The following is a 15,783-nucleotide window of genomic DNA, read 5'->3' on the forward strand; positions in this document are numbered from 1 at the left end:
TACAGAGCAGCCGATAGGCTGTCCTCTTCCCTTTAACTGGCCTTCGGAAAAATGAGTTCCGTGCCCAGCTAGGGGGACAATAGAACAGTATCGGAGTGAGCAGATACTTTGACATCCCCCTGACTGCCCAGTGGGAAAACACTGACCCTGCGGATGAGTGAACCCTCTGAGGATGTGGAAGGAACATCAGCTTTGAAGGCAAAAAACCTGGGTTAGGGCGTCAGTAGTGAATTATCGATGTGGTTTTGTGCAAGCTCCTTGAGCCGCAGTTTTCACATCTGTGAAATGGGGACAGTATAACAGGCCCGCCTCCTTCACGGGGGTAATACAAACGAGATATTTCAGTCAAATCCTTTGCAGATTATACGCATTTCCCTTGGACTGGTTTGGTATTTAAGTTTAATCATTATTAGACTTTTAGTTTCTAAAACTTACACTGGTTCTTTTTCAAAGAACTTTGTTCTTTGCTAATTTCCTATTCCATATTTTAACCATTTTATCTGTAGTTATGCTTTATTTCGTATCTGTATTTCCTGTATTTGAAGTCCTTAGAATATCAAAATATATTGTTTCTAGTTTCCGCTGACTCCCCCTTACAGTGACTTGTTTCCTCGTGTGTCTGATCAATACTATCTATTGGGTTTCATCACTTGGTGAGCTTTGTAGGAATCCTGGGAGCCTGAACTGGAGATGCTTTTCTCCAGATAGGATTTACATTCGCTTCTGCTGGGAGCCCTGGAATCAGTTGACCTGGGATCATTCCCACCCGCTTCTTGGCCTCAATTATGGAAAACTCAGGTTCAGATTTTCCACCCTTTGGGGCCGTTTACTTTCCCAGGAGGCTTTCCCTCCGGGCAGCCTCACCTTTCTTTACTTAACATTCAACTATCATAGCCCTGTATTTTCCACACCCTGTATTTCCACACCCTGTATTTTCCCCTAGCTTCATCCCTCCTCTCACCATGAAGACTTCCCTTCTAGAAAACCCAGCAATGTATTTACAAACACATTTGTTGTCATTAATGCAGGATCTAGTTGTAGTTTAGCATGAGTTCCCTGGGGTATCTGGTCTGCATGTGCTAGAAGCAGAAGCCCCAGCGGGGGAGGAGCAGGGACACTGGAGAGGTCTGGGGGGGCCAGAGGCTGTGGGCACACGTGGGTGAGAACTGCAGTGCCACAGGGCTGCCTTAGAAACGGGCTCTTTGGGCTTTGAGACAGACGCTTCTCAGTGGTGCGAACTTCGGCAAATCATTTGTCCTCCTGTGCCTCAGTTTCCTCACTTGGACGTTGGGAATACAATTTTCTATTGCATGTTAGGCTTATGAGAATGAGAGATAATTTGAGGCCCCCCTCGCTCATGGCTTCCCTGACAAGGGGAGGCGTGGTGGTGAATTTTGTGTGCCCAATCAATGGCGGTGGGGGGAGGGGGAGATGGAGGAGAGCATAGAGGGGATAAATGGTGATGGGAAATAAATAAAATGGCAGGCTTCATCACAGGCCCAGCATTTCCACACAACAGCTTCTGTCTAGGAACCTGGATATCCAAGTTAGACTCCATCGTGATCAGACCACTTGAATGAAAGGCTTTGCGGGGCGTCTGAGTTCCTTGATGAACCCCATCTGACGTCAGTTGGTCTAGTTCTCCTTGACCATTTGGTGTACTTTTGCATCTTTCTGTGTCATTGTTCCCGAATTGAAAGTATCAGCTGGTGGAACCAGAGAGTGGAAGGCCCGGGAGACACAATAGTTGCCACTAAATGCTTGAAAAGTATGAGAAAGATTAGACTTGTATCAAATAGCATTGCAGATTAAACCAGGCCCCAAAGGGAGAGATTACCAGGAGGCAGATTCTGGTTCAGTAGTAGAAGGAAACTTCTAGAAGCTGCAGTCCTTTGAAGCTTGGAGGGGGTTACGTGGGACCTCTGTGTCCCTAGCGGACCCAGGAGGGATGTCCACTGGACATTGGAATGGTACGCTGGAGTTTCAAACCCTGAGGGGATGGTTTAATTATATCATCTTTAAATAATATTTTACGTCATATTTCTTCTTTTTAAAAAATATTTTTTTATTGATTTCAGAGAGGAAGGAAGAGGGAGAGAGAGATAGAAACATCAGTGATTGGAGAGAATCATTGATTGGCTGCCTCCTGCACACCTCCCACTGGGGATCAGCCCCCAACCTGGACATGTGCCTTGACCAAGAATGGAACCGTGACCTCCTGGTTCATAGGATGACGCTCAACTACTGAGTAACGCCGGTCGGGCACGTCATATTTTTTCAGTGGTGACCTCCTCCCTGTGTTAGCCTAGCACAGTGATGGTGAACCTATGACACGCGTGTCAGAGGTGACACGCAAACTCATTTTTTTGGTTGATTTTTCTTTGTTAAATGGCATTTAAATATATAAAATAAATATCAAAAATATAAGTCTTTGTTTTACTATGGTTGCAAATATCAAAAAATTTCTATATGTGACACGGCACCAGAGTTAAGTTAGGGTTTTTCAAAGTGCTGACACACCAAGCTCAAAAGGTTCGCCATCACTGGCCTAGCGCATTCCCACCTTCTTGCAAGACCATGACTACAGACTTTTCTTTCCTTGGATGCCAGGAGGAAGCCTGCTGCTGGGAGGGGAAACACTGCCCAGAAAGGGGAGTGAGGAGCAGGTGGGGTGATGGTGAAAGGGGTACAGACATCCTTTGAGGGAGGAGGGTCCCTGAGCAAAGAGAGAACTTGACTGAGAAAAATGATGGGAAACACATAGATCATCTTCGAAGATGACCCAAGACAAGTGGTAGTGAGGCCGGGACAGGCAGTGCCACCTCGTGGTTGAGAGCACGGGAGCTGGAGCCGGGCTGCCCGAGTTCAAATCCCAGCTCCAGCACGCACTTCCTCGGTGACACTGGGCAAGTTACTCTGTCTCTCTGTGCCTCAGTTCTCCCCATTTATAAAATGGGGATGGTGCTATCGACATCTGTGATGGTGGGGATTAAATGTAAATATTTGTGACACGTGATAGGAACCCCTAGGTGTGAGCTGTTTTATTATTGGGCAAGTTTGAGAAGTTTTATTCAGGATCCCCACAGGTCAGTATAGGACCGAAGCCTTATGAATAGATAGAGATGTTCTTGTTTTAAAGATGCCAAGGGAGAGAATTGGGACAATACGGGAGAACTGGTAGTACCCAGCTGGAGAAAGGGGGGAGGGGAGGGAATGGAAGTAGTGGGAAATGGAGGCACTTCAAAACCGAACAGAAGGGCAGCCTTACACCCATGTGTCCTGAGCCAAATATCAGCTTGAAACCAGAGTGAGAGAAAACAGGCCAGGAAAGGGGGGAGGAAAGGGGAGTTGAGATTTCTCTTGAAAGCATGGTGGGAGCAAAGAAATGAAGGAACCTAACAGATGTGCTTCTGAGCTTTTGTTTTGGGTGCCAAGTTGTTTAAGCTGTGATCTTGGCCAGGGGTTTGGCTGACTTCATCAGATATTTTCTATTTAAAGGGTTGTTTTCCATTTGTGGCATCTACTTATTGTCTGGCAAGTCCCCCTCCCCCAACACTAGAATGAATAAATTATGGTTAGAAAGCTAAGTGGGGGCTTGCTCCGGGGCATGGCTGGTGGTGAGGGCCGCCCCGGAGCGGGCACAGTGCTGGGGCGGGAGTGTGTGCTCATTTCCCAGAGGAGGATCCCTTCTCACGCTGGGAAGGTTTGTGAAGGGGTAAGTGCCGTTCCAGTGCTTTCCTGGATGGTCCCGTGCTTTCCTGGATGGTCCCGTGAGACAGGAAGCAAGTGGCTACAATGTACTGCACTCTCTCTGCTCCCTCAGATGCTGGTCATGGGGCCTTGACCTGTGGAGCTTGGAAGCCAACCCCACACTGTCCTGGAAGTCCCTGGGGAGTCAGTGCCCCTTCAGAAGTCCCAGGAGGCCCACAGCAAGTCTATTTGGGGGGCAAGCAAGAAGAGAGTGGCTGGCCTTTTCTGTGGGCATGACCCCAACTGACCCTCGGGGGGTGGGGCGTTCTCTGCCCACTCACCCTCAGCAGAGAAGATGCCCCTCGTTTCTGTCCATGAGAAGACAGAGCAGACCATGGCCCTGGGATGCTCTCGGGAGGATTCCATCAGCTGTCCCTCCACTCACTAGCTATCAAGCTTGGGCAAGCCACCAAACTTCTAAAGCCAGTCCCTCCCTGCACAAATGGGCTTGTGTGCGGATTCTGTGACAGTTGTGCAAGCTGCTTGTAAAACAGAAATTGCTGCCTGGCCGGCGTGGCTCAGTGGTTGAGCATTGACCTATTAACCAGAAGGTCACGGTTCGATTCCCAGTGAGGGCATATGCCTGGGTTGTGGGCTCAGTCCGCAGTGTGGGACATGCAGGAGGCAGCTGATCAGTGATTCTCTCTCATCATTGATGTTTCTCTCTCCCTCTCCCTCTCCCTTTTCTATGAAATCAATAAAAATATATTAAAAAACAAAAACAGAAATTGCCATTCAAGTGGTAGTGGTTTAATTTTAAACACAGGTTCACCATTATTTACTATGTCCAGATATCGTGATAGGAAGCTGTCCCTGCAGCGCGTCCCCCCCGCCCCCTCCCCCCAGTCAGTGGATCTCTGAGCAGAAGAGTGTGGCCCAGCTCTGTACATGTGACCATTTGAGGGAGCAGCCCCCCCCCCCCCCGCCCCCAGGATAGCTTAGTCCTGACTGCTCAGGTCATCTCTCTTGCCAGCTTGGCTGCGGCTCTGGCTCTAGGCTCTCTAGGGGCCAGAACCCCACTGAGTTCTCATGGCAGCATCTCCAAGGAGGCAGATCCTGCCAAGGAGGCTTAACAGCCCGAGGGTGGCGATTGCCAGGCTGAGCAGATCACCCAGCCTCATGCCCTCTTGGCCCTGGGCCTGGTCTAGTGGGAACAGAGAGCAGGGGATGAGGCCAAGAGGTTGGCTGCCTGTCCTCTCCACCTGCTACTCTCGCTGGACCATCCATCTGGGCCCCAGCAGGGCCCCCCTTCAGGCTGCCCTTCCCACCAGGTGAGTTAACTGAGGTCACCTCCCAGTTGGCCTCCTGCGGTAGCTCCCTTCCCCCCACTCCATCCCACATGTGGCCGGAGACATTTTCCCCTGACCTGCTTCAGACAGGCCGAGTTCTGGAGTTTTCTTTCACTCCTGCTCTTTGCCGTCCCGCTCTGGCCTCCCCATTCCTGAGCTGCCATTCCCTGAGCAGATTTTCCTCCTCCAGGCCTCCCTGCCTTGTATCTGGATTTTTACTGCACACGTATTTCCCTCCCCGCCTCCCCTTACACAGAGTAAAATTCCTGCCCAGCCTTCCAGCTCTAACTCACTTGACACTTCTTCCAGAAAGCCCTTCCCATTTGCTCATGCCTGGTAGAGGCTTTAGGGGTGTCTTCGTGCATGTCTGCAACCCAGCAACCCCCTCGAGGGCAGGGGCCTCCCATCTCTCATTGCCCCTCGGAGCACAGAGCACGGTGGGGCCTTGCAGCATATGAGAGAATGGCAGTGAATTACATCAGAGATGAGCCAGCAGGAGGCGGTTCAGGGCCCCGTGGTCCATGACTGGAAACTGGGAGGTCGGAACGCCCTGCGGTGAAGTTCCAAGCACAGGTGACAGCTGTCAGGCTGTGACATTGCACAGCACAGGCTCGGGAGTTTCACACACACGCCCCAGTTTCTCCTCTGTAGCAACAGTATCACAAGACATTAATAAATTCAATTATTGGATAAAAATCACTGATTTCTAAAGCTTCATTTTGTGCTATTAGCAGGAGAATGCTGTTTGAAAAGGAGATAACGAGAGAAAGAGAGATCAATTACCAGATAAGATCGAGTGGCGCCCGAGGTACATGTGCACACTGGCAAGCGGCCCCTCACCTGCCACGTGTGGGCCAGGCGCCTGCACTGCGGTCTGTGCACCTGCTCTGGGCCTCCTGTCAGGTTCCCCCAGTGAAGAAGAGCATCCTGGTCGGTGTGGAATGGGCGGTACCTGGGCAGCTTTGGATACTTGCACAGCAGCTAGGCTCTGTAGCACCTAAATGAGCATCTCATCCTAGGTACGATGCCAGACCCAGGGCCCCAGTGCTCCTCCTGCCCCCCTAGATTCCAGTTCAGACCCTGGTCAATGGGTTCTCCCCAGAGACTCAGCATTCTTTTGACTTTGATGTGCCTGAAAGATCTGAGCTTGGTTGGATATCGATGGGCTATCACCTCGGGGTGACAGAGCTAGTGGTTGACATGCAGCTTCCGAGGCCCTGAAGCCCACACCTCCTGCTGGCTTTGCAGAAAGGCTCTGTTGGCTGCGGAGCTGGTGTGGGTGGGGCAGATCTCTCCTCCTCTGCTATGCAAATGCACTGGAGGGCATGGGAGAATGAGCTAGCTGTGGGCTCTGCCAGTCTCCATCTGGGCGACCTCAGACAAGCCAGTCACCTTTTTGGAAACCTTGGTTCCCGACTCAGTGCAGAGGTTTGGGGGAGGATGAAATGAGGTCATGACTAAGGGAACCACCTTCTGCCTTCTAAAGTGCTGTCTCCCCCTATGGTGAGGGTTATGACTTGCTCCCCCATTGATGCTTCTTAAAAATAATCACAGCCCTGGCCAGTGTTTCTCAGTGGTTAGAACATCGGCCCGTGCACTGAAGGGTCGTGGGTTTAATTCCCAGTCAAGGGCACATACCTGGTTTGCAGGTTCAATCCCCGGCCCCAGTCAGAGTGCACATGGGAGGCAATTAATTGATGTGTCTCTCTCCTTTTAAAATCCTCTTGTACTGATGTTTCTCTCTTTCTTCCTCCTCCTCCTCCTCCTCCTTCTCCCACCTTCTGCTTCTCCTCCTCTATCCCTCACTCCCTTCCACACTCTCTAAAAATCAATAGAAAAAATATCTTCCAGGAGGATTAACCAAAAAAATAAATAATCACAGATTCCTGGGTTGGGGGAAGAAAGGGACACATAGGGTGTCTGTCCAGTGGGTAGCACACCATTCTATTATTAATTAATTAATTAATTAATTATTATTTTTAATCCTCACCCAAGGATATATTTTTTCCATTGCTTTTTAGAGAGACTGGAAGGGAGGGAGGAAGGGGAGAGAAAGAGAGAGAGAGAGAGAGAGAGGAGAGAGAGAGAGAGAGAGAGAAAGAGAGAGAGAGAGAAATATCGATGTGAGACATGTCGATTGATTGCCTCCTACATGAGCCCCAAATGGGACCAGGGAATCTAACCTGTAACCTAGGTACGTGCCCTTGACCTGGAATCGACTGCTTGATTCCCTTTTGTGTATGGGCTGACATTCTAACCACTGAACTACACCGACCAGGGCAGTAGCCCACCGTTACATGGATTGCCTACTTGTCGTCACCGCCTTCCTATGGGAATGACAGTCACTGTGGACCTACTATGTGCCATCTCCTGGGCTAGGAGTTTCAGTCATGTGTTCTCAAATTACCCTGGAGAGGTGGTCTCTGGAGTCCGGATACTAAAGGTCATTTCCTAATTGTGGGATATTGAGCAAGATACTTAGCCAGGTGAGGCTGTCTCCTTGCCTGCATAACGGGAATGTGAGCAATATCCATCTCACAGAACCTCTATGAGAAACACACAAGACCATGTGAGTAACAGTCCCAGTGCAGCACCCGGTGTATAGTGCTCAGAAAACGGTCACTGACCTTGGGGTCCTTCTGTTTACTTTCGCTGCTGATCGTTTTATCAACCTCCTACCTCTGGCCTCATCTCTGAGCTAACCCTTCCCCGAACAAGCCTGGTCTCCGCGGTTGGGCACTGACAGACGGAGGGGCTGGTAGAGGGCCGGGAGCCGTTCTCACAGACTTCCCGTTCATGTCACACAGATTTTGGATGCTGACTGGGATGACCTGTGGGACCAGTTCGACGAGCGGCGGTATCTCAATGCCAAAAAGTGGCGCGTGGGTGACGATCCCTATAAGCTGCATGCTTTCAACCAGCGGGAGAGCGAGCGGATCTCCAGCAACCGGGCCATCCCGGATACTCGCCACCTGAGGTATTCCTCCTTCTCTGTCACTCTCCCCCCCTCCCTGTGGTGAAGACACATCAACAGCAGGCTCACTTTGTGCAGTGCCCGGTGCCAGGTACTGGGGCAGGCAAACCATTTGTTGCCAGTTGGTTGCTGGAGGGTATACATATGATGTGGTAATTCACACGGTCTGTGCTGCTCATTGTTGTGAGAGGGTGGCAGGCCCCTTTCCCCGGCAGCAGGGACTGGAAGTCCCTTGCAAACAGAGACCCAGGGGATGGACTCTACCTAGAACATCCCCTGCTGCTGGCCTGAAAGCTTCGTAAAGTCAGAGTCTTCTAAAATCCCCTAGATCCTGGTCCTTGGTGTCCGATAGAATTTTATTTGAATATCAGGCTATTGATTTCCCTGAGCAGAGATTACAGATAGAAGAACGGGGGAGAGGAAGGAGACAGAATGCTGAGAAGCCCCACTGGGTCCCAGTCTGGTGGTGTCTCTCCTGTCCAGAGTCCAGGTGCCAAGCCCAGAGGGGCAAAGAGACATCTCCTGGCCAGAAAAGAAGCTGGGGCCTCTGGGTGAGAGCCGTGGGGAACGTGCCCCTGAATGCTCTCCCCTGCGGCAGGCAGGTTTTGGGGATTCCCTGAGTAGGCAGGCACGCAGGAGACCCCGAGCAGGATGAATTTCTGCATTCACCTATTCTATGACCTGAGAAGCAGAAATGAGAGAATTTTGCAAAGGCCAGGTGTCCATGGGGTTTGAAGAACTGAGTCTGTCCCCACAGATCTAAGTTCCCCTGGTCCAATCCTGGGCTCTGCAACTAAACCCAGTGAGTTCTGTCTGTTCAGTAGTGTGATCTGCTGGGATCACAGCAAGAGGAGGAGAGAGGTTTTAGATGAAATCCAGACACCCTTTGGGAAGACAAAAAGGGAAAGTGTACGAGCCATACGTCATCCTCGGGACACTCACCTTGCCCTGTGGGAGCTGGGCTTGAGTAACTCAGAGCATTTCAGATTTATGGATCCTAATCGGAAAGCAGGAAGGGGAGAGGACAGGGGATTGGGACTAAGGGCAAGCACCTGGGACTAGGCAGCCATGGCAGGGGTATTGAGCACCTACTGTGTGCAAGGCCCCAGGCTAGCACTGTGAGAGGCCACCAATTGGATCAGCCATCTCCAGGCTGAGTGGTAAAGGGCGGATTGTGCCCACATCACTTGTGTGGGGTTGGAAGTTCCAGAGACTGCCAGTAAAGCCTGGTGTTCTTCCCTCAAATGGGCCCCATTGTGGGGTGACCTAAATATAGGGTCTCCCACTTCCGACCCTTGCCTCCCAGGGAACCTGTGTCCCTGAGGCTGAAGTCACCAGCTAAGTCCAGAATCCTTCCATGGGCCCAGCCTCCCGCTCTGTACTGACTTCACCCTGCTTTGATGCCCGAAGGCAGAACCAAGCAGAAGGCAGTACAGCCCAGGGGTGAAGGGCGCAGACTCTGGGATCAGATCACCCTGTTTCCAGCCATAGCTGTGCCGTGGACTTAACTCAGGGAAGGCACCAATGCCTGGCGTCTTTGGATTGCAACTTCCACTTTTGAAAAATAGGGATAAAAAGAACAATGAATGATACCCACCTACTGCGATTTTTGTAAGGATCAAATAAAATACATGTAAAGTACTTACTTACTCCATAGTAAATAGTCAAAACATTTCCATTGTAGTTAGTATTACAGGGTATGAGCAAGCTGACACTGCAGGGCCTGGAATGGAAGGGGAGGGCTCTCCTGAGAAAACTGAAGATGCTCAGTTTGGGGCAAGAGATGCACCCAAACCCCAGGTATCAGGGAGGCGCACTAGGAAGATCACCAAGTTGTCCAGAGTGGTGGTGGGCTGGGAGGGACCGAAGAGAGTTTCAAGGTTGAGTTCAATGCTAGAGAAATAGGAGCAGTGGAGTCAACCCCATCATATGGGCATGGAGTGTGGACATGAGCATGAGCCTCAGCAGTTTTCAATCCAGCCTCCTTAGAAGAACCACAGGGCAGCTTTTTAAAAATGCTGATACCCAGACTTGGACCAGCTAACGTCTCTTGTCTAAGCTCCCCAGGTGATTCTAACGAATCAGGGTTAAGAACTGCTGCTCCAGGTAGGTATTTCTCACACTTAAATAGGCAAGCTAACAAATCATGTGAGGATGTTGTTTATCTCTGATTCGGCAGATCTGGGGTAGGGCCTGGGGTCTGCATTTCTAACAAGCTTCCTGGCAACGCTGATGCCACCGGTCCTTGGAGCACACTTTGAATAGCAAGGACTCAGAACAACAATTCTCAAAGTTGGTTCCACAAACTAGCAGCCCAACAGCAACTGGCATCACTTGGGAACTAGTTAGAAATGCAACTAGTTCCCAGAACTACAGAATCAGAAACCCTGGGGGTGCAGACTAGCAACCTATATCTTGACAAGCACGACAGGTTATTATTCTGATGCCTGCTCACGTTTGAAAACCACAGGGCATCAGCTTATTCTTGTTTTTGTGGGTCAGATGAAGTCTATGGGTGGACTTGTTCAGCTGGAAGACTCGGGGTTTGAGTAGAAAGTAAAGGCCCTGGAATAAGACCACCAACCTCCTCACATGCTGCAACCCTCTTCCTCCATCCAGGTGACAGGCCCTCCGTCTCAGGCCATGTGCTGACCTTCGGCTTCTCTGGTTCCTTCCTTCTTCTCCCCCTTCTCCCAGTCCCTTCAACCACAGACTCTCTACGTAGCCATCCTCCAGGCAGCTGACGTCACCTTCACCAAGAAGCTCCTACTGTGGGGCCACTCCTGGACAGATGGCCGTTGGTCCACACTGGACTCCTGGCTCCTTTGTGGGACCCAACCCCATTGGCACAGGCTTTCCTCCCACTGGCCCTCTTTTCCATTCCCATCATGCCTTGCCTCTAAGGTTCTACTAGTTATGACACCAATTGCCCTCTAGGGGGAGTGATATTTGATAACATCCTCAGTGCCTGGTGTGTGATAAGAATTCAATAAATGTTGTTGAACCAATAATGAAAGGGAGAGTACTAAGAGTGGAAAGATAATTTACTTCCCCCTCCCATCTGCCGTCTGTGCAAAGAGGAGAGAGGAGCTAAAAGACGCCTCTTCCTCTTATCCATCCATCCTCGGGGTATTCAGATGAGGGATCTGGAGAACAGAATCAGTTAAAGGGAAAAGGCTTTTTCCCTGAAAACGTTCTCATTACTGAAAAGAGAAGAGGGAAGACACAGCCTGTGGGAGGGGTCTGAGCTTATTAAGCTTACTTCCAATTTTCTCACCACAGTAATTGGATTCTGATTTATAGGACGCGTTTGGACAGCGCCTGGAACAGAACTATTAGCTGAGCATTAGAACAGGGCTGCCGAGAGGGCAGGCGCTGGGTGAACTGCCTGGGGATCCAAGAGGCAGCAGGTGGAGGGAGGACGGGGAGAAGGAGGTATATGCGGGGCAGCTTTTCACCCAGCAGGCGGCCGTGCTGATCGAAAAGCCTAGTGCATTGCAGAGTGGAACCCCTGCAAGCAAGCCATGGTGTGATGTCATGTGTTAGGAGAAGCCCCAGAGAGGCCGAGTTTCCTTGTATGGAGAAGGGCAGACTTGCCACATTTTCCTTGGGCCTTTGCCCCTGGAGCCCACGGTACTTTGGAGGGAGTCAGTTTGGTATAATGGGGGAGAGGGGTAGGAGAAGATAAGACTGGGGCAGCCATCAGATTCCACTATCCCAGGGCTTAAGGGGAACGCGGGGTGGGCGGTGAGTGAGCCCGCACACAGGGTGGTTTGGAAAGCGTGCATAGTTTCCATTGGATCCCCTATTCATTCCCCCTTTGGGGTTAACGACCTCCCCTCACCCACCGCACCCCTTCTATAATGTTTGACATTTGCACCTAAAATTGCGACCTGGTGTCATCGGCCTTTAGACACAAGTTTGGTGTGTCTGGGTATCCCCCTCTTCCCAATTCAGGCCCTGTGAGAGGAGTGGGGATGCGGTAACCAGCAATGGCCTTCCACATGTACCTGTTCCTCTCCTGGCTGTGTCTTCTCATCTCTAGTTGGATTCGAAGCCTCATCATTCAGTAAGTCACCACACAATTGTAGATCAGTTCACCTTCCCATGGTTGGTCTTTCCCACCTAGATATTTACACATATACACACACACTGCTCTCCCAGCCTGACTCAGGACATCCTAACCCTGAATTCCCCCTCTAAGGCCCACAATTCTGTTAACACCGATGAAAGCTTTAACTTCCAGGACACTGCCTGGGTCCTGTGGGGCCACAAGGAGGAATAAGTTGTGACCACCTATGTCCAGGAGAGGGGGTGGTATGCCCTAAATAACTTACAATGTAAGGGAGAGGCAGCATCTAGCTGGGGTGGGTCTGAGAAGATGTCACAGGGGAGTCCTGCTGTCTATAAATCATTAACTGACCCAACAAACACTCTTTGATGTCTTGCCCTCCCCCCACCCCTGCCATCCTGGTGACAACAGCTGGATCTGCCATCATCCAAGTAGCACATAAGACATCTGGCAGCCAAGAGGCCCTGCAATGGGGCACACCTCTCTAGGAGGGAGGAAATATTTTGATGAAGCAAATGTATATTTTTGCTGTCGCCCAGCAATACTTATTACGGGGTTGCTTTGATTGCAGGGGAGCAGGTAGCAGGGTGGACTGAGCCCAGGACCATTGCTGGAAGGAGTTGAAGCTGGGAAGCCCCACAAAGTCACCTCCTCCTGGCCCGGCTGCTGTGCCTGTTTCCCTCAGTACATTCTCCCGGCCTTTGCCCAGCCCAGTGCCGTGCTAAACGGTTCAGACAGCGGGATGCCTATTGCTTGCCTAGAGGGAAAATTCCACACTTCAGTACATCTCACTGGGAGGACATTTTTCCTTTGCTCCTTTTCATCCTGGGCAATGAAGGAGCGGTGGCCCAGCCTGGGCTCGCATTCCTCCCTCCTTGTATTTACTCGGTTGGAATGGCTGCCAAAGATCATCATCATTTCTTTCCTTGTACTCGTCACTTAGCCATAATAGGATAAAAATCTTTACGGCTGGAACAGCTAAGGATAAAAAATGTTCATATTCCCTCGGAGTCAAGGCTGCTCCACCAGCTCAGCACAGAGTTGGTGATGCCACATCAAGGTGGCGGGGAGGGGAGGGAGGGGGGAAACCCATCGTGGACACTTAGCTTTTGCAAAGGAGCTCCCATCTGCTGCATCCTGGCCCCTCCTGTGCACCGTTTCTCAATACAGGAGTTTGTGAGCCTGTTGGCAGCGGCTCTGAGTGCACTTCACCCCAGAGCACCTCAGCCTTTTGGGGAGCTTTGGGAGGGGGCAGCGGAAAGAGTTTCTGAACATCCTGGAGAACCCTGTCTGCCGCCCCGGGCAGCTGTTTGAGCACCATCAGGGCCTTGGATTGGGTCCTCACCAGGGTGGGGGCAAGAAAGACCACAGAGGCCCTAGCTGGTTTGGCTCAGTGGATAGAGCGTCGGCCTGCGGACTGAAGGGTCCTGGTTCCATTCTGGTCAAGGGCACATACCTAGGTTGTGGGCTTAATTCCCAGTAGGGGGTGGGCAGGGGACAGCCAATCGATACTCTTTCATCATTGATGTTTCTCTCTCTCCCTCTCCCTTCCTCTCTGAAATTAATAATATATTTAAAAAGAAAGAAGGAAAGGAAGACCACAGAGGCTGAGATAGGAGGTACCTCTGGGCCAGGATTCTCTCACTCCCAGTACCCTGGGTCTCTACTGACCGCCCCTCCCGCCACTACCTGCTCTGTGAGTTTTAGACAAATTTCCCCGAGAGGCAGCTCAGCCTTTGAAAGGGGACCAGTCAAGAAAACCTGCTGAGAATTCATCTGTACAAACCTCATTCATTCATTCATTCATTTTCCTATTGATGTGCTCATTCATTCGCTCAACACATTTATTGAGCACTAACCACATGGCAAGCTCTATGCTAGGAATTGCTCCCCACTCCCCAGGAGCTCGGGGACTAGTGAGAGAAATGCCTTGGATTGTGGGATGATGTAGGGGAAACTTGGGGTCATGTTATGGCAAAGTCTTGAATTCAGGGTAAGGAGCTTAGAGTTAATTCCGTAAACATCGGAATGCTTTGACGTTCGTACTGTCATTGCCTCATCATCATGATGATACCGGAACTGGTGAGCAAGAATTCTTCCTGGGGCTATGTCTCATGGAATCGAAGAATGAAGCCGAAGACCAGATGCATTCAAAGAAGCAGGGGTTTATTGCAAACAAACACAGGCTACCAGCTCAGGAGGGGGATTTAAATGGGCTGCCCCAACGCATTCTGCTCTTCCCCTTATAGCTGCTAAAGGCCCGCTCTTTGTCTATCTGTGTCGTTCTCTGATTGGTTCCTGGCCTCTTTGCAACATTTTGTTTCGCACTTGCAAGAAAAACATCCTAGTTTCAGAACACCCCGTTATTCTGCTATCCAACCTGTTTTTCTGCCATCCTGTTTCTTGTAAAACACATTTTTTTTGTTTTAGCTGGTTCTACAATTCATACTTCTTCTACCCCTTACCCTATCTACCTAATTCTGCTTTAACTCCTTTCAATGACAACTCCAAGAGATGCCCTGAGCAACACACTCCTGCCAGCACCACATTCTGGGAGCTCCTGCCAGGGCATGGGGACAAAGGTAGGACTGAGCAGAAGTGTGCCAGGCAGCAGTGATGTACCCCCAACCCCAAGAGACGGTGGGCAACAACACAGTACCAGCTTGGCTTGAACTGAGTGCTCACCCTAGAGGTGGAGATTAATGTGGGATCTTGGCTGCATCCTCAAGGAGGAGGTATTGGGTCTTACACTGGGGAGGTTGTTGTAAGGTGAGGTGGAAGGGATGAGAAGCAAGAATTGGTCCGGAAGGAAAAGGAGCTGGTGGGGACCTAGAAAAGGGGTCTGTCCGCCACCCCCAAACTAAGTGTTGGGTTTCAGGATTGAGCACTAGCACTGGCAGTGGAGACTTGGGCAAAAGAGCAAGACTACTAGCAGATTAACCACATGCCTAGATAAGGAGATTCAGGATCAGAGAGGTTAAGGGACTTGACCAAGGCCAACACAGCTAGTCAGTGCTTGGCTAAAACTCAAAATCAAGTTTTCAGATTCTAGGTATTTTAGTGTCCCCCCCACCAAAAATAATTTATACATACTTTGAATGATTATAAAGTCAGTATTCATTTGATTATAAAGTCATACAGTTCATTTCCAAAATTTAAAAGAATCTACAGAAATGAATAATTTTTTTTGGTCAAAGCCTCTTTTCAAACTGATGACCATTCTGGTCCAGGCACTGCTGATAACTCGAAGCAATGGAATCGCAAACATCAAGAATCATTTTGTTTGATATTTGTGTACCTTCAGTTCATCAACTCTGGCTGGTTTTGTACCATAAACTTCACATTTTACGTATCCCCATAAAAACAGTCTAGTGCAAGCATATCAAACTCACAGGCTAACACAATAAAGGAGGCATGCGGTTCGCAGGCCGCGAATTTGACATGCTTGGTCTAGTAACACAATAAGATAAATTTTTCCCCCCAAAGCTTAGTCTGGCTTCACCCATCATTTCAAATTAGTTAAACCTGAAAAGGAGTTAAAATTAAGTTAGTTATCAGCTGTTAAAGTGTGTGTACATTTTTTGGGACACTTTGAATAATTATAAAGGCAGCGTACAACTTCAACTGTGTTTTCAAGTTTCCAGTAGCATTCGAGGGTGCATTTCCTTTGTTCCAAAGCTTTGACTAAAAAGAAGGAA

The 15,783-nt window shown here is 50.0% G+C and overlaps 1 protein-coding gene across 1 annotated transcript in view; it reads left to right on the forward strand.

The window, feature by feature from the left end:
• Positions 1-15,783, forward strand: part of GALNT14 (polypeptide N-acetylgalactosaminyltransferase 14) — a 187,150-nt gene that overhangs the window by 111,842 nt on the left and 59,525 nt on the right. The window contains exon 2 of the mRNA XM_081100654.1: positions 7,847-8,016. Within this exon, the coding sequence (XP_080956780.1) occupies positions 7,847-8,016 (170 nt within the window). The remainder of the gene's footprint in view (positions 1-7,846; positions 8,017-15,783) is intronic.

Source organism: Myotis nattereri, assembly GCF_964212035.1.
Source record: "Myotis nattereri genome assembly, chromosome: 10".
NCBI classification, from domain to species: Eukaryota; Metazoa; Chordata; class Mammalia; order Chiroptera; family Vespertilionidae; genus Myotis; species Myotis nattereri.